This window comes from Anabrus simplex, chromosome 3 (assembly GCF_040414725.1).
Source record: "Anabrus simplex isolate iqAnaSimp1 chromosome 3, ASM4041472v1, whole genome shotgun sequence".
NCBI classification, from domain to species: Eukaryota; Metazoa; Arthropoda; class Insecta; order Orthoptera; family Tettigoniidae; genus Anabrus; species Anabrus simplex.
Window position 1 is genome coordinate 308,312,509 of NC_090267.1, and position 20,190 is coordinate 308,332,698.

Sequence of the window (20,190 nt, forward strand, 5' to 3'; positions counted from 1 at the left end):
AAACGTTTCGACAATACCAATCAAACTATACTCCACCAACACTTATGATGAGAAATACAAATGGAAAACTGGCACATAGTAACCAAGAGAATGCAGAAATTTTAGCTCAATACTTTCAAGAATTACTTAATAGCGAAGAACCAACACAATACCTAGAGTATGACCTTCATTCAAAAAATAAAACACCATTAGAAAAGGTTATACCCCCAGATTACAATGAAGTGTTGAAAACCATCGATTCACTTAAAAATTACAAAGCTTCAGGGAAGAATCAACTAACTGCAGAAATATGGAAGAATGCTAATATACAAACCATTCAGAATTTACATAAATACCTCATAGACATTTGGAATACTGAAAAAATGCCCGAAGAGTGGAATATGGCGATAATACACCCTTTACATAAAAAAGGTGATAGATCAGATCCCAACAATTATCAGGGGATATCATTGCTGGATATCACTTACAAATTTTTTTTCCAAATTATTATACATGAGAATTCCAGAACAACTTGACTGTAAACTTGGAGAATACCAAGGAGGCTTTCGTCCAGGGAGAAGTTGTCCAAATCAAATTATCAGTTTAAAGTGGATTATGAAGCATCATAGGGTTAGAAACAAAACGTTTGTTATCACTTTTGTTGATTTTAAAAAGGCGTATGATAGTATCCATCGTGAGTCATTATTGAATATCCTAAAAGAATTTGGTTTACATCCAAAACTTATTCGCCTTATTGGAATTACCCTTAAGAACACTAAATCTAAAGTCAGATTTAGAAATGAACTCTCAAAGCCATTTGACATTAATACTGGACTTCAGCAGGGAGATGGACTCTCACCATTATTGTTTAATTGTGTGTTGGAAAAAATCATGCGGGAATGGAATAAGATGTGTCAACCTAACATCAAGATTGACAGAAAAATAAGACTCAATTATTTAGCATTCGCTGATGATCTTGCACTACTTGCTAATGATATGGAAGAAGCTAAATTGCAAATAGAAGAACTTGATAACATAGCAAGAAAAGCTGGATTGCAAATTTCATATGAAAAAACAGAAATAATGCCAACCTTCCCTGTTACAGCACCAACCATTACCTTAGCCAATACCAAACAAATTAAAATTGTGAATAAGTTTAAATATCTTGGTGAAATTATAACTTGGAACTCCAATGAAAAATCATCAATAGAAAGCAGAACATTTACGTTAAAAAAAGCACAACGAATTACATGGCCAACGTACAACAAAAAATCTCTTTCAATAAATGCTAAACTTCAACATTACTGTTCCGTCATTAAACCTGAAGCGACTTATGCTTGTTAAACACTATTTAAATTGAACACCAAAGCAACAACTGATACACTGCAAAAGGTTGACAGAAGGATACTCAGAACAATCATTAATAAAAAACATCAGGTGGATGGACAATGGAGATTATTGCCTAATGCAGTGGTTTATAGGGAAAGTGAATCTATAATAGATACGACGAGAAAAAGAAGAATTGCCTTTTTTTTGGTCATCTTTCTAGATTAAATAATAATAGGATAATAAAACAACTATTTAATTACTTTTGGAAAAGTAAAACAAAAAATAATTGGTTCAAAGTAGTTCAGAATGATTTAGAAGATCTGAATATTACAATGAAGCAAACTGAAAATAGAGAAGAAAAAAGGATCCTCAAGAACAAACAAATAAAATTGTCATTAAAAACTGCACAACACAAACAATATGTCATATCTGATGAAGAAAGGGCAGCCAGGTCAGCCAGAATGAAGAGGTTTGGGGAAAGGAAAATGATGGTGCAAGCTAAATCTTCAGTTAATTCTTTGTTGACATAAATGTATTTGAGTTTGATTTAAGTGCTCCAATGTGGGCATAAACTATGTAAATAAATAAATAAATAAATAAATAAATAAATAAATAAATAAATAAATAAATAAATACATACATAATCATTATAGACTGTTATGCCTTCCATCGTTCAGTCTGCAAGCCTCTGTGAATTTACTAAGCGTCGCCACAATCCTCTATTTGCAACTAATGCTGTGCCCTCATTTAGTTCTATACCTCTTATCTTTAAATCGTTAGAAACTGAATCAAACCATAGTCGTCTTGGTCTCCCTCTACTTCTCTTACCCTCCATAACAGAGTCCATTATTCTCCTAGGTAACCTATCCTCCTCCATTCGCCTCGCATGACCCCACCACAGAAGGCGGTTTATGCGTACAGCTTCATCCATCGAGTTCAATCCTAAATTAGCCTTTATCTCCTCATTCCGAGTACCCTCCTACCATTGTTCCCACCTGTTTGTACCAGCAATAATTCTTGCTACTTTCATGTCTGTTACTTCTAACTTATAAGATATCCTGAGTCCACCCAGCTTTCGCTCTCATAAAGCAAAGTTGGTCTGAAAACAGACCGATGTAAAGATAGTTTTGTCTGGGAGCTGACTTCTTTTTAAAGAATACTGCTGATCGCAACTGTGAGCTCACTGTATTAGCTTTACTACACCTTGATTCAATCTCACTATATTACCATCCTGGGGGAACACACAACCTAAATACTTGAAATTATCTACCTATTCTAGCTTTGTATCACCAATCTGACATTCAATTCTGTTTCATTTCTTACCTACTGACATCAATTTAGTCTTTGAAAGGCTAATTTTCATACTATACTCATTGCACCTATTTTCAAGTTGCAAGATATTAGACTGCAGGCTTTCAGCAGAATCTGCCATTAAGACCAAGTCTTCAGCATAGGCCAGACTGCTTACTACATTTCTACCGAACTGAATCCCTCCCTGCCATTTTACACCTTTCAGCAGATAATCCATGTAAACTACGAACAGCAAAGGTGAAAGATTACAGCCTTGTCTAACCCCTTTCAGTACCCTGAACCAAGAACTCATTCTACCATCAATTCTCACTTAAGTCCAATTGTCAATATAAATGCCTTTGATTAATTTTTATAATCTACCTTTAATTCCATAGTCCTCCAGTACAGCGAACATCATTTCCCTCGCTACCCTGTCATATGCTTTCTCTAGATCTACGAAACATAAACACAACTGCCGATTCCTCTCATTTACCTGCCGCATACTGAAAATCTGATCCCGACAGCCCCTCTGTGGTCTGAAACCACACTGGTTTTCATCGAACCCGTCCTGGGATCTCCCGGCACTAAAAGCCATATGCCATTTCATTTCATCCAACTTCCTCTCAATGACTGATCGCACCCTCCCTTCCAAGATCCCGGTCAATACTTTGCCTGGTACACTAATCAATGAGATACCTCAATAGTTGTTGCAATCCTTCCTGTTCCCTTGCTTATAGATAGGTGCAATTACTGCCTTTGTCCAATTTAAAGGTACCTTACCAACACTCCATGCTAATCTTATTATTCTATGAAGCCATTTCATTCCTGCCTTCCCACTATACTCCACCATTTCAGGTCTAATTTCATCTATTCCTGCTGCTTTATGACAATGGAGTTTATTTACCATCCTTTCCACTTCCTCAGGCGTAATTTCACCAACATCATTTTCCTCCTCCCCATGAGCTTGGCTGTTCGCAACACCACCAGGAAGATTTCCTTTTACATTAAGAAGATGTTCAAAATATTCCCTCCACCTCTCCAGTGATTCGATGGGATCTCTGATGAGTTCACCTGAATTACTAAAAACACTGTTCGTTTCCTTTTTCCCTCCCTTCCTAAGGTTCTTTATTACAGTCCAGAAAGGTTTCCCCTGCTGCTTGACCTAGCCTTTCCAGGTTAATACCAAAATGTTTCCAATACTTCTTTTTGGATTCAACAACTATTTGTTTCACTCTGTTTCTTTCGCCTACGTACAATTCCCTGTCTGCCTCGGCCCTTGTTTGGAGCCATTTCTGATAAGCCTTCTTTTTACGTTTACAAGCTGCTCTCACTTCATCATTCCACCAGAATGTTCGCCTTTTCCCATCATTACACACAGTTCTTCCTAGGCATTCCCTTGCTGTTTCTACTACAGCATCCGTGTATGCCACCCATTCTCTTTCTATATCCTGAACCTTCTTACTGTCCACTGTTCGAAACTTCTCACTAATCATATACATGTGCTTCTGTCTAATTTCCTCATCCTGGAGATTTTTCTACCCTTATCCGTTTGCAGACAGATTTCACTTTCTCTATCCTAGGCCTAGAGATACTTAGTTCACTACAGATCAGATAGTGGTCTGTATCATAGAAAAATCCCCAGAAAACTCCCATGTGTAGCCATGAATAGCTTTATGCATGAAAAATGTATTCATAACTGATAAACCCATACTAGCACAGAAGTCCAGCAAATGCTTCCTATTTCTATTAGCTTCCATATCTTCCCCACATTTACCTATCACCCTTTCCTATCCTTCAGTTCTATTTCCAACTCTCGTATTGAAAATGCCTATTAACACTATTTTATCCTTGTTGTTGAAACTGACCACGATGTCACTCAATGCTTCATAAAACTTGTCAACTTCATCCTCATCTGCACCCTCACATGGTGAATACACTGAGACAGTTCTCGTCCTAATTCCTCCAACTGCCAAATCTATCCATATCATTCGCTCATTTACGTACCTAACAGAAATTATGTTGTGTGCAATGGTATTCCTGACAAACAGCCTTACCCCATATTCTGCCCTGACTGATACTCAGGCAACCAAAATGGTATCAAATTAAAATCCTTACACGAGGCAGCCGAGACCATTGAATTAGTAAGGTGGTTCTTCTTCTTCTTCTCTTTTTTCTTTTCTTTTTCTTCTTCTTCTATCGAATGGGCCTACCTGAGACCATGTTTATTCAACCATTCAGCTCTGATCTTTTCCCAGTATTGTCACATCTTCTCCCGGTGTAGCTGGTTTCTTTCCTATGACGAAGGATCTTTTTCCGAAGTTTTTCCTGAAAACCACAGACTTTCTTCAGGATCTACCTCACATTCTGTCTTTTCCGTAAATTTGTCAGGCCCAGCTCCTGTACGTCCTCAGTCTCCGTCAGCCAAATTGTACAAACTTTCTTGTTTCGCCAGAAGGTGAACAGACAATTGGTCAGTCTGTTGGAACATAATCCTGCCACGTGACCATATAAAGCTACCGGTACCCTTCTTTTCCTGGCAGTGAGAGGGCCAATAGGTCAAATTCCATGAGAAATCCTGAAGGTGAACATAGACTTGGTGGCAACACTTACGTACTGGATATTCAAAGAAGTGTGAGAAAATGAAAAGATGCCAGAAGATTGGACTTATAATCAAAATTCCAAAGAAGGGAGATCTTACAAATTGCAATAATTGGAGAGAAATCACACTGTTTGTTCCAGAAAAATTATTTATCAGGATTATGCTAAACCGAATAAATGATAAAGTGGAAGCAAGATTAGGAGAGAACAAGCAGGACTTTGTTCTGACAGATCCTGTATAGATCAGATTTTGAACATTAAGAATAATTATGGAGTAATGTACTGAGTGGAATACTAGGTTGGTTTTTTCTTTTCTTTCTTTTCTTTTTTCTTTTTTTTTTGCAAGTTGCTTTATGTCGCACCGACACAGATAGGTCTTATGGCGACGATGGGATAGGAAAGGGCTAGAAGTGGGAAGGAAGCAGCCGTGGCCTTATTTAAGGTACAGCTCCAGCATTTGCCATTGCTTCCACTTAGTTGTCCTATCCGACCTCTCCTGGTCAACTCTAGTTCTTTTCTGATCCTGGTGCTATTAGGTCTATGAATGCTAGGCAGTCTCATTTTCATGCCCTTTGTGGCCCTTGTGTTTCTTTGGCCGATACCTTCATTTGTCGAAGTGTTGGATCCCTTCCTTTTGTCCTGTGATAAGTGTTAAGTGGTGGCGATTATTGTTTGAAGAGGAAGTACAACTAGGCAACCATCCTCTATTAACGCTAATCAGAGAGGAAACAACTGAAGGGGTACGACACTTCGAAAAATGAAGGTATCGGCCAAAGAAATACAGGAGCCACAAAGGGTATGAAAATGAAAGATTCCCTAGCCTCGGAACCTAATATCGTCGGGGTCGAAAAAGAACAAGTGTTAACCAAGGGAGATCAGATAGGATACATGAAAGTGAGGAGCCCGGCACAAGTAAGTGAAAGCAATGCCAGGCTAAGGGCCCCGTGGTCAAAAACCAACGCTCCCAAGTGAAGAGCCCCTAGGGGTCCTTTTAGTCGCCTCTTACGACAGGCAGGGGATACTGTGGGTGTTATTCTACTGTCCCCACCCATGGGGGAGAGGGGGGTGGAGATCATGTTAAGAGTTGATGGTTGCCCAGTTATATTTTCTCTTAAAACAATAATCAGCGCCACCTTCTCACTGTCATGGAGACATAATAACGAGGTTTCGGCTGAAAAGGAGATAAACTAAACGTGTAATTTCTATGGAGATGACTAGCTATTCATGAATAAAACCTGTGTATATTGGCTATGTACAATTCTGTTATTTATTGAAAACTACTATCTAAATGAATCTTCATTTTACTTTAATAATAAAACTACAGTGAATTGTACTCTTATCGTTTGCTGTCATAAAATGTTTTTTTGTGACAGTGAATAAATATTCTTTATTTACAGAATGTTTTCCAAGGATTCTGATTAAAGACACAGTTAATAGTTCTGAATAAAATTATTTGATGGTATATTCCTTATATTTCTGACAAAGTGATATATAATGTCAAATTTGGTGTGTAATTGAAGAACTTCGAATGTTAAAATACACTTCCATTTATTTTCAATAATTATGACTAATGGGGTGATCTCCTGGCATCATTTATAAAGTGAGTAGGTACCATACACTGAAAGTGTATATTTCAGTATTTTATTAAATTATGACATTAATACAAGTCCCGATGTGCGCGCGTAGCTGCTGTCCTCTATCAAGTGCTAGATTAAGATACTGTCTGTTTCATGTCGGAAAGGAATCGGCTATGTTCGGCTGTGTGTGACGCCAAGTATGGTGCTAGATGGAGGTGAATCCTAGGCCCCACTTTCCCTTCCGTACGCCATGCTATAAGCTTAAATATTAGGATCAGTGTTGTGTTTATAGTCAGCAAAAACTGTGAGAAACATATGAGGGTCAGCAGAGAGGCTAGCGAACCAGGCCGCACGATCACTGCAGGAGTGGGGGTCAAACGTTGCTTCACGTCCATAGATAAAACCTTTAAATTGCCCTACACATGTCCCCCGGGTGGTGCTAAGAAAGCAGCAGTGAAATGAAATGGCGTATGGCTTTTAGTGCCGGGAGTGTCCGAGGACATGTTCGGCTCGCCAGGTGCAGGTCTTTCGATTTGACACCCGTAGGTGACCAGCGCGTCGTGATGAGGATGAAATGATGATGAAGACGACACATACACCCAGCCCCAGTGCCAGTGAAATTAACCAATGATGGTTAAAATTCCCGACCCTGCCTGGAATCGAACCCGGGACCCCTGTGACCAAAGGCCAGCACGCTAACCATTTAGCCATGGAGCCGGACCAGCAGCAGTGATAAGATGCTGTCGCACTGCCCCATGGGGCCTCACGGCCATGAGAGTAGAAATAAGACAAAAAGTCCTTCTAAGGACTCAGCATTCAATATTCGGGCCCTGGCCTTCAATTAACTATTTGTCAGCTTATCATTGAGGGCATTAGTAGAGCTAAATGTGAATATCTATCCAAGATACTCGAGGAACAATTAGCAGATGTATTGGCACTGCAAGAAACCCACACAGAAGATGATATTCAGCTGTCTAATAGGGGTAAAATTCTGGGATACAAGATTGTGACAGAACTACATCACCCAAAATATGGTATTGCTGTATATATTAAGAGTGATATTGAAGACTATACAGTCTCGCCATCTGATAAACGTCAGAATATCTTCTCAGCTTCCATTAAGATACAGAATGTTACCATCATAAACGTCTATAAGCCTCCAATGGTCTACAGGCCAGATCCTGTCACCATTGTACCTGATGAAGATAGTATAAAATTTGGTGATTTTAACAGCCATCATACTCCTTGGGGATATGACAGAAATGACGAAAATGGGGTTTGTTTGAATGGATGGATATAAATAATCTCACACTGATATTTGATGCTAAAGATCGTGGCACATTCCATTCTGCTCGGTGGAACCAGAATTATTCTCCTGACCTTTGCTTTGTCTCGCAGGGCCTGATGACCCCAACACCACAAATCCGAAGACAAGTTCTGAAGGACTTTCCATGCAGGCAGCTAGACCAATCATTCATAACATCAGTATGCATATCCCTCCAATAAGACCTGTACCCCAACCTCGCTGGAACTTCCATAAAGGTGACTGGGATATGTACGCAAGATATACAGATGCTAACATTAGATGGGTGCAACCAAGCCCTGAGAACTATGACCAGCTTGTTGGCTTAATCAAATCTGCTGCCAAAAGAAGCATCCCTAGAGGTTTTAGGAAAGACTATATCCCCGGTTGGAATGAAGAAACAACTCGCCTAAGCTGTGAATTTGAACAAGACAGTACTCATGAAAAAGCAATTGAACTTCTGAAATTCTTAGACAATGCTAGAAGGGAGAAATGGACCGAGACTGTTGAAACCTTGAACTTTACTCACTCAAGTAGGAAAGCATGGTCCCTCATACGAAAATTGGACCCAACATCTATACCATCGAGAAAGAATTCATGTATCAATGTAGAATCCATAGCTAACCACCTCGTGTCTACATCTAAGACTGTAGGACACAAGAAGTTCAGTAGAAAGATACGATTGGAATTCAATCAGTTAAAACAAGAAGTCAAACCACATCCAGTGTACTTACAACCATTCACTTTAGAAGAGATACAAAAGGGTTTAGATGGTCTCCAGACTGGCAAAACAGCAGGATTTGATGGTGTTTATCCAGAGTTCCTTAAGAAGTGTGGCCCAGCAACCAAGCGATTGCTTATGACATTCTTCAGCTCCATTTTGAACTCAGGATGTCTGCCTCATCTTTCAAGAAGGCCAAAATTATTGCAATATTAAAACCAGGGAAGGATCCAAAGATACCTCAAAGCTACAGACCAATTTCCTTACTTAGTGTCACCTACAAACTACTTGAAAGGCTCTTACTGAATAGAATTGATCCTGCAATTGAGTCATTAATTTCTATTGAACAAGCTGGATTTCACCAAAAACGAGACTGCAGCAATCAAGTTCTTGCCCTGTCTTCCTATCTAGAAGTTGGTTTTGAGGAAAAGCTCAAAAGTGTTTCTGCCTTCCTGGATCTCTCAGCAGCCTATGACACAGTCTGGAGAAGAGGAATTCTCCTCAAACTTCTAAAGGCAGTTCCTTGGCTTAAAATAGTCACACTGATTGCTAATATGCTGATTAACAGGCTGTTCCAAGTTTCAACTGAAAATGTTAGGAGCAGGTTCCATACAATCAATAATGGTCTACCGCAGGGATCCGTCCTATCCCTTCTGCTATTCAACTTGTATACTCATGATCTACCTGAAACTCTATATCGCAAATTCATCTCTACAGATGATATAAATCTTACAGTTCAAGCTACCACCTTTGATGAAGCTGAGGATATATTAAATGCAGATCTTGGGAAGATGGATGAGTACTTCAGAAATTGGCAGCTCAAGCCGAGTGCCTCAAAATCTGAGGTTGCCACATTTCACCTTAGTCACCTTCAAGCAAACTATAATCTTCAGTGAAATTTAGGAATGTATACCTGAAGTACAATAGCTGTCCTAAGTACTTAGGTGTGACCTTGGACAGGACACTGACCTACCGAAATCATATTGGAAAAACGGCTGCAAAACTGAACAGTCGTAATAACATACTTAGTAGGTTAGCTGGAACATCATGAGGTACCAACGCCAGTACACTCAGGACTACGCTTTCGCTGTTGTATATTCCCCAGCTGAATATTATGCAGGCATTTGGTTAAATAGCTCTCAATGCCATCTAGTGGATGTTCAACTTCGCCAAACAATGCGTATCATCTCTGGTACTCTCCGTTGTACTCGCTCCCAGTGGTTGCCTGTACTGCATAACATCGCTCCACCCCATCTTAGGAGACAGCAAGCTCTTGTTCGCCTGTGGTGTAGGATCGTGGAAAATGATGCTCTTCCAATTGATCATGATGTCAAACATCTTTCTAAACCAAGATTGAAATCAAGAAGGCCAGCTTGCAAGACGGCTGTAGATCTTACGTCAACCAGGTTCAATCTCCGAAATGCCTGGAGAGATGAATGGATAAACTTGACACCTCATGGCCTACTTTCAATCAGTGATCCCACTACAAGGCTTGCTGGCTTTAATCTACCTCAAACAGTCTGGTCAAGGTTAAACAGGATTCGATGTGGTACTGGTCGAACTGGTGCAGCCCTATATCAATGGGGCTGGATAAATTCTCCCCAATGTGACTGTGGTTTTGAATTGCAAACCATGAAGTATATTGTGCAGGAGTGCCCTCTACGTGCATATCCCAGCTCCTTGGATGAACTCCACTCAGCATCTCCAGAAGGAATTAGATAGATTGCAGACCTTTTTATCCATATTTTAAAAGTGGTCCTAATGCTGTAAATTGTAAATACATAACAATATAATTTAATGTAATTCTTATTGTCTTGTAAGCATCATATGCTAAATAAAATAATAATAAATAACAGCAGGAGTTTGTTCTATGCATCAAGAAACGTGTGCACAGGCAAATCATGACCCGTCACTCTAGTACGTGCTCTGTGTTTGACAAATTCAAAAAAGCGCACTCTCATATATGATATGAACAGCGGTCTATCAGCTATTTAAAGAACTCTCTCAGTGAACAACTTTCAAAACATGTGCACTCACCTTGAAACATTCTTCAGCGCACAGGCAAGTCTTGACCAGCACCAGGCTCTATCAAATTTAAAAGAAAAGAAACGTGCACGCGCACATCTGCAAACTCTCTTGACAGCTGTCAACATTCAAAATACGTACTCCTTATTTCAAACCATACCACCATTTTGAGACATCAACCGCAATCTACCATCTGTCAAACATTTAAAACATGCGCTCAAATCCGTAACTTTGTCAGATGTCTGCCACTTGCTCTTATCGACAGTGCTGCCCCCTACATTCCCCAAAGTAAGCTTTCTTGCCCTCGGGCATCAAGCCTGAGGAGGGGTGGTAAGGAGACCAGCTACATTTTTGGTGGACAGAGGGATGGTCCGGTGGGGGTAGAATCCTCTCTCCCAATTTTTGGTGGACCAAGGGACGGCCCAGGTGGGAGAAGCCCTCTCCACCAAAACAGGTCACGAACCTGGTCGATGGGCTCCCCTATGGAGCCTGTGGGGTTAGGTTATGACGTCATGACCTTGTGACATCAGGGTGACGTCAGAAGTTACTGACCTTACTGACACTGCAGCAATCAAAAGTGCTCATCCAGCAAAATTCAAATCACCCGCCTTGATTTAGAACCGGCTTTACGTATATTACTTCCGTGTTTTGAGCTTGACAGCAGTCTTTCGCAAGTGTTCGTGGCTTTACGTTTCCTACCATCCATACCTGAACGCCTTCGTTTGTGGTAGCATCAGCAGAGAACAATGTACTGCTGATGTACTCGTATTGTTTTGAATGATGAATCAAGCCTTTCTTCGGGAGCAGATGACCAGAGTTTTGAGGACCGCATATCAGCACTACAATCTCTGCCTCACTTTACAGTGGTTCCTATTCGCCACTACACATGTGATGGTTAAGGACTTACCGCATATGATCGTCGTCCATTAGTGATAGCAGTAAGAGGCTCATTGACTGCACAGCGGTACGTTGAAGAAACCCTGAGTTCAACATGTACCCTTTCTCGCCAAATGTCCAGCAACAATTTTCTAGCAGGACAGCACTTGCCACACACAACTCGTATTTCCCAGGCGTGTTTATATCATGTGTTTACCTTGGTCTGCCTAGTGACCTGATTGTCTGCCCATCGAACATTTGTGGGGGTAGATGGGGGGATGCCAGCTTTCTCCATCCCGAAGTGTTAGTAATTTGAAACATAATATGTAACACTGTGGACAAATCTATCAACTGTTTATTGCTTGATACTACTCTGCAAACTTTTAATCTACTTTACAAGGACTCAATGACAAAATTTTGCGCACTAAATAAGGAACCGTCGAATTCAAATTAAATATTGTTAGAGTGATGATACAGACAAAAGAAAGAAAAGAAAAACGTATCATTGCATCACAACAATTTCTCCCCCAACTATGGCACAGAATAACGTATCATTCAGTATTCTGTCAGATCAGCTCTTGCCTGTATACGTGCATTTAGATGTTTAGGTACCTAATTGATTAGCCACCATAGGTAACAAAAACGATTTTGGGTATTGTACCAGAATATTTCCTAACATCAGACTTCTTGGGTTTAAAGTGATAAAATATGATCAAATATTTACATTAGAAGATTTGTTTATATATAATGTTTTGAAAACTACTGCTACATATTTCACTATCAAGTACACAATTGACGTGCATAAAAGGAAAGCTGATTGGCCTACAGAATTTGTGCATGACAGCTTGACGTGCGCATCGCAGAAAGCTCTTGAAATCAAAGTATTGTTCCAGATTCACGTCTTCGAATAACCAGGCAAAGGAAATGTATTATGATTTTGCGCTGTACAACAGTATGGCCCAGCCCTATCATGTCGAATGGTCAACAGAAACAAAATGAAACCAGAGTATCGTAACTTCTCAACCAAGGAAATATTTTATCAAGTACATAGGTTTTCAAGAAAGACAAAGAAATCATTAACACTAAAAAGTTGCATTTATATGAAATCTACTTACCCATCTTTCGTTGTATCTACTATGCCAGCAAGTAGATTCATAGACTCGGGATTATGATTTACTTCCGAAAACAATCCTAAGTAACGCTGTAGGAAATCCGATGCTGTCATGAATTTTTCACCTTTCTCTTCTTTGGATGCATACTGTAAGAAAAATAAAAGAAAAGTGTAATATTAGGGTTACGTATTACTACAAGTAAATATGCAACAATACTATACAGATCCCAGCATATCACCATACTTGAACCCTGGCATCGAACACAAATATCGGTCATCCATGCCATTCATAAACTGACGCACAACATTCATGGGCAAAGACACAGTGTCCAATAGTCTACACATTGATATACAGCCAACGAAAGTTGTTGAGCCCAAGCAAGATCGAATTTAAAATAATTTAAAGGATGTCCGAAAAGTTTTTACAATACATGCGGCTTCTACGACTAGAATCAAAATCTAAAATATGGTTCTTCCGAAAGAAATTCCGTAGTGGTATGATAATACTGTATACTACATGTTCTTTGACAAATGATAGCCCGTATACAGAGCTTCTCAGCTTCTTCAACAATTTTTTTTTTTTTAAATTTTAAGAAAGCACTGCACTGGATTTCTAACACACAATCAGCTATCACCAAAGCCTTAACTACATTACCACACCGAATCTCGAAAGACAGTGGTCCCCGAAGTGTATTCTGCAGATTCCCCGGGATCTGTCAACAGTTATTAATGGATACGCGGGTTGGTCATATATTATTCAAATAAACAATATATTAAAACTACAGTTTTCCTGTGCAATACTGTGCATGGCATTTCGAGAGGAAGTTGTTATATCACCATGGGTAGATGACCAGATCTCACCCTTGCACGAGCTGGCCTTCAAGCAGATTTAAAAAGCACAACTTTCTTCTTTTCAGTTGAGGTTGTCCGTCAACTATACTGAAAATTCTTGTTTGCTTTATGGTGATTTCTAGTCTACGTCAGAAACGTGTTTTAATGAAATTCAAATTCCCCATTGTAGTACACGCGTTCTACTTCTGCTACTTTGATTCTGAAGTCTATCTTTAATATGCATTTAGTAAAAGCATGCTCACGTTACAAGTTCGTATTAAACTGTGTTTTAATAATAATGTGCTTTTAATTCCGAACATAATATTAATTCAATATTACGAATAATTTTAATTCTCTCATACAGTGTCATCTCAACGGATCGATGACAAACAGAAGATAAAAAATGTGATAATATTCTATAGATTCAGGAACCAACTGATCACCGTGTCATGTATAGAATGCCAGTGCTGCCAATTTAAAGACGGGTGAATCAATCAAAAAATCAAAATATGAGCATATGTTCAAAGGGTTGATGCCCGCCGTGGTGGGTTGATGCATGGATCAATGCTAACGGAGCATTCTGAACATTTAATGCACGGTAAGAAAAGTTTCACGTGGTACGCTGGTACGTTCTGTTTCTGTGTGTTTCCCCATGATTAATGCACTATGCAGAGTTGTAGAAAATGAGTTCTAACATAGAAATAAATAGTTTCCGGCCCCCAGCAGCAGCGCTAAGAAGCTCTCCCCACCCCGCACATTAATTGAAAATGGGCCTCTCGTTTCCTCATAAGGAAAGTTGCGTACAAGTTTATTTTGTAGTACAAGGTCGTATATTATTACAATGAACAACAACAACAACAACAACAACAACAACGCAACGACGACAATAATAATAATAATAATAATAATAATAAATTGTAGGACGCTTTTTAAGGTGCCGATTTTCTTTTTCGCAGTTTTCTCTTTAGCTCAGATTTTGTTAAGACTTCGGAAAGGAAACGTATGCGGCTCTCGTAAGAGTACCGTCCCCGGTAATGAAAATGAGAAAGACATTTACAGGACAGCCAACATGGGATTTGAACCCGCTGTCTCCCGAGTGCATTGATAGACCCAGATGGCACACGAACGCTTTGACATAAGTGGGTTGAAGCCGATAATGTTTTTACCACTTACTCTGATTTTGGATATGAACTCGGGAGTTGAGCGTTGAAATGAGATTCACATAGCAGTCCGTAGAGAGCAGTGGTGAAATGGGTGAAACCAGCTAGTAGTGGAGAGCATGAGCAGAATGAAACTGGAAAACATGCATCGCCTACGCTTTAAAAAAAGTCGATGTACAACTGGAGCTTTCAGGCTTATTGTGCTATCATATGTATATGTTATGTATACAGATGAAGAGGGATGAGGTACGACAGATAGCCTACCAACATCAATTCCCCGAGATAGCCTACCAACATCAATTCCCCAAGCAAGAGGAATTTACCATTCGCGGCTATCATCTTTCGGAAATCAAATTCAAGACCAGTGTTCTGGTCACTCGATTACAAAGCTTCCGCTTTGACCAACAAATCTGCTTATGAACGGCCCGGAATCGAAACCGGGCTTCAGCGGTAAAACGATAATGACTAACCGCTTCACTAACGTATTCTACTAGAAAGAAGAACAGAACAATCGGGGAACCAACTTTCAGATAAAAAGCTTAAGTGGAAAGATATTTTTGTCCACATAATTGGCGTAATTCGAACGTTAACTGTCTGCTCTTTACCGCTCCGTGGGCATAAGGATATTCGTACCATCGGACCAGAAAGCGGAAGAAACAGCCGCCACCCTTCCCCCCCCCCCCCCCCCCCCCCCCCCCCCCGCCGGGTCAGCGAGGTCTTTATCGCCGCCACTGCCCATATCCACGTAATATTTTCTTCTAAAGTGTGAAGAGTGTGTCCTGAAAGTTTGGCCGTACGTCATACACCCTGTATCAGCTGAAGTGTAGTGATGTTTGTACAGATGGAGCCAAAGCAATGAAGTGGAAAACACCTGAATCAGTAACGTATTAAAGCTGTGGCGCCATCCTGTGCAAGTAGTCATTACATACTGCTCGAAAAGCGCTTGTCAGAATGAAGCAAAATGCAATATGATTGGACAAGTGGTCAAAATAGTGAATTATATTCAAAACCACTCAATCCAAGACTTCTTAGATTACTTTGTGAAGAAATGAGTAGCGTATGTACTGTACAATGTGATTGCTTCACACAGAAGTAAGATTACTCTCTCGGGGTTAAATTCTCGTAGGACTGTTCAAACTTCGATCGAAAATGTACTTATATTTTAATTAGCACCCATTTCATCTCTTTGAATGTCGGTTTACTTTATAGATAATTTTTGAAAAATTGTGTCCGTGTATTCACCATGTGAGGGTGCAGATGAGGATGAAGTTGACAAGTTTTATGAAGCATTGAGTGACATCGTGGTCAAGGTCAACAGCAAGGATAGAATAGTGCTAATGGGCGATTTCAATGCGAGAGTTGGGAATAGAACTGAAGGATACGAAAGGGTGATTGGTAAATGTGGGGAAGATAGGGAAGCTAATGGGAATGGGAAACGTTTGCTGGACTTCTGTGCTAGTATGGGTTTAGCTGTTACGAATACATTCTTCAAGCATAAGGCTATTCACCGCTACACATGGGAGGCTAGGGGCACCAGATCCATAATAGACTATATCTTAACAGACTTCGAATTCAGGAAATCTGTTAGGAATGTACGAGTTTTTCGCGGATTTTTCGATGATACAGACCACTATCTGATTTGTAGTGAACTAAGTATCTCTAGGCCTAGGATAGAGAAAGTGAAATCTGTCTGCAAACGAATAAGGGTAGAAAATCTCCAGGACGAGGAAATTAGACAGAAGTACATGGATATGATTAGTGAGAAGTTTCGAACAGTAGACAGTAAGCAGGTTCAGGATATAGAAAGTGAATGGGTGGCATACAGGGATGCTGTAGTAGAAACAGTAAGGGAATGCCTAGGAACAACTGTGTGTAAAGATGGGAAAAGGCGAACATCTTGGTGGAATGATGAAGTGAGAGCAGCCTGTAAACGTAAAAAGAAGGCTTATCAGAAATGGCTCCAAACAAGGGCCGAGGCAGACAGGGATTTGTACGTAGATGAAAGAAACAGAGCGAAACAAATAGTTGTTGAATCCAAAAAGAAGTCATGGGAAGATTTTGGTAATAACCTGGAAAGGCTAGGTCAAGCAGCAGGGAAACCTTTCTGGACAGTAATAAAGAATCTTAAGAAGGGAGGGAAAAAGGAAATGAACAGTGTTTTGAGCAATTCAGGTGAACTCATAATAGATCCCAGGGAATCACTGGAGAGGTGGAGGGAATATTTTGAACATCTTCTCAATGTAAAAGGAAATCATCATGGTGGTGTTGCAAACGGCAAAGCTCATGGGGAGGAGGAAAATGATGTTGGTGAAATTATGATTGAGGAAGTGGAAAGGATAGTAAACTCCAGTCATAAGGCAGCAGGAATAGATGAAATTAGACCTGAAATGGTGAAGTACAGTGGGAAGGCAGGTATGAAATGGCTTCATAGAGTAATAAAATTAGCGTGGAGTGTTGGTAAGGTACCTTCAGATTGGACAAAAGCAGTAATTGCACCTATCTATAAGCAAGGGAACAGGAAGGATTGCAACAACTATCGAGGTATCTCATCGATTAGTACACCAGGCAAAGTATTCACTGGCATCTTGGAAGGGAGGGTGCGTCAGTGGTTGAGAGGAAGTTGGATGAAAACCAGTGTGGTTTCAGACCACACAGAGGCTGTCAGGATCAGATTTTCAGTATGCGCCAGGTAATTGAAAAATGCTACGAGAGGAATAGGAAGTTGTGTTTATGTTTCGTAGATCTAGAGAAAGCATATGACAGGGTACCGAGGGAAAAGATGTTCGCCATACTGGGGGACTATGGAATTAAAGGTAGATTATTAAAATCAATCAAAGGCATTTATGTTGACAATTGGGCTTCAGTGAGAATTGATGGTAGAATGAGTTCTTGGTTCGGGGTACTTACAGGAGTTAGACAAGGCTGTAATCTTTCACCTTTGCTGTTCGTAGTTTACATGGATCATCTGCTGAAAGGTATAAAATGGCTGGGAGGGATTCAGTTAGGTGGAAATGTAGTAAGCAGTTTGGCCTATGCTGACGACTTGGTCTTAATGGCAGACTGTGCCGAAAGCCTGCAGTCTAATATCTTGGAACTTGAAAGGAGGTGCAATGAGTATGGTATGAAAATTAGCCTCTCGAAGACTAAATTGATGACAGTAGGTAAGAGATTCAACAGAACTGAATGTCAGATTGGTGATACAAAGCTAGAACAGGTCGATAATTTCAAGTATTTAGGTTGTGTGTTCTCCCAGGATGGTAATATAGCAAGTGAGATTGAATCAAGGTGTAGTAAAGCTAATGCAGTGAGCTCGCAGTTGCGATCAGCAGTATTCTGTAAGAAGGAAGTCAGCTCCCAGACGAAACTATCTTTACATCGGTCTGTTTTCAGACCAACTTTGCTTTACGGGAGCGAAAGCTGGGTGGACTCAGGATATCTTATTCATAAGTTAGAAGTAACAAACATGAAAGTAGCAAGAATGATTGTTGGTACAAACAGGTGGGGACAATGGCATAAGGGTACTCGGAATGAGGAGATAAAGGCTAATTTAGGAATGAACTCGATGGATGAAGCTGTACGCATAAACCGGCTTCGGTGGTGGGGTCATGTGAGGCGAATGGAGGAGGATAGGTTACCTAGGAGAATAATGGACTCTGTTATGGAGGGTAAGAGAAGTAGAGGGAGACCAAGACGACGATGGTTAGACTCGGTTTCTAACGATTTAAAGATAAGAGGTATAGAACTAAATGAGGCTACAACACTAGTTGCAAATCGAGGATTGCGGCGACGTTTAGTAAATTCTCAGAGGCTTGCAGACTGAACGCTGAAAGGCATAACAGTCTATAATGATAATGTATGTATGTATGTATGTATGTATGTATGTATGTATGTATGTATGTATGTATGTACGTATGTATGTATGTATGTCTGCAAAAGCAAATTAACTTGATCTCCCATGCAAGAGGAAAATGTGTCTATATTCATTGCCAGGCACGATATGATGTGATTTCAGAACAAACTTGAAGTTTGGAAGAAACCTTTTTTTTCTTTTTCTTTTTTGCTAGTTGCTTTACGTCGCACCGACACAGATAGGTCTTATGGCGACGATGGGACAGGGAAGGGCTAGGAGTGGGAAGGAAGCGACCGTGGCCTTATTAAGGTACAGCCCCAGCATTTGCCTGGTGTGAAAATGGGAAACCACGGAAAACCATTTTCAGGGCTGCCAACAGTGGGGTTCGAACCTACTATCTCCCGAATACTGGATACTGGCCGCATTTAAGCGACTGCAGCTATCGAGCTCGGTGGAAGAAACCTATAGCAAAGAAACAACGTCAGTGCTTCTCAACACACAGTGATTTTTGGTAGATACAGAAACTTGCCTCGAAGAAGCTGTTGTTAACATCCTCTAACATTTTACTGGTTTGCAAGAATCTTTTCAGAAATATTTCACACCCTCCACCGAAGAAGATAGTTGGGCAAGAACTCTTTCCAGCATTTTAAAAAGACCTGATGATATGTTCGGAAAAATATTTGAGTTGATCTGATTTCAGACACTACATGAAAACTTTCTTTTATTGCTAGTGGTTTAACGTCGCACTAACACATCGACTGTTTTCACTGACGCAAGGATGGGAAAGTGATAAGATTGGGACGGTAGCGACCGTAGCCTTAATTAAGGTACAGGCCCAGCATTTGGCATTTGCCTGGTCTGAAAATGATAAACAACGGAAAAACATCTTCAGGGCCGTGGACTTCGAACCCATCATCTCCCGAATGCAAGCTCACAGCTACGCGACCCAAACCGCACAGCCAAGTCGCTCGGTTACTTTCAAACAGAGATTTGCCGAACTTCCTCTCACTGAATTCTGGTGTAGCATACTTCAGAAATATTCGGACGTCACTAAACGTATGGTGGCGAAACTCCTCCCATTTCTAACATAATGTGGCTGTGCGAAGTAGAATTTTCGCCATATGTAGCAACTAAAATTTCAGTCATCATCTGGATGTCACACCAGATAATTAGGAAAATTCAACTTTCTTCGATCTCCCCCCCCCCCCCCCAACATGAAATAAATTTGTGAGACAAGGAAACACCATCATTCTTCGCATTAGCAATTTCAACATAAAATTTTTATAATTGTGCAATAAATTACTCAAATATATGCAGTTTATACAAAATATTGTGATTAACGCAGTGGCTTAGCTGCTGGCTTTCCGCCCGGGCGACTAAGGCTCGAATTCCGGTCGATCCTAAATTGGAATTTCTAACTGAAAAATCACGCGACGTCAGAAAAGACATCCAGCAATGATATATTGTCAATATTAAGTACTTTATATTCACATGACATAAATACGGAGGCTTATTTATAACAGAATTCATATGAGGATCC

The 20,190-nt window shown here is 40.2% G+C and overlaps 1 protein-coding gene across 3 annotated transcripts in view; it reads right to left on the minus strand.

Annotated features, from left to right (window-relative positions):
* Positions 1-20,190, minus strand: part of aralar1 (calcium-binding mitochondrial carrier protein aralar1) — a 404,690-nt gene that overhangs the window by 198,712 nt on the left and 185,788 nt on the right. For all 3 annotated transcript variants that reach the window (XM_067143121.2, XM_067143122.2, XM_067143123.2), the window contains one exon: positions 12,814-12,956. In XM_067143121.2, the coding sequence (XP_066999222.1) occupies positions 12,814-12,956 (143 nt within the window). The remainder of the gene's footprint in view (positions 1-12,813; positions 12,957-20,190) is intronic.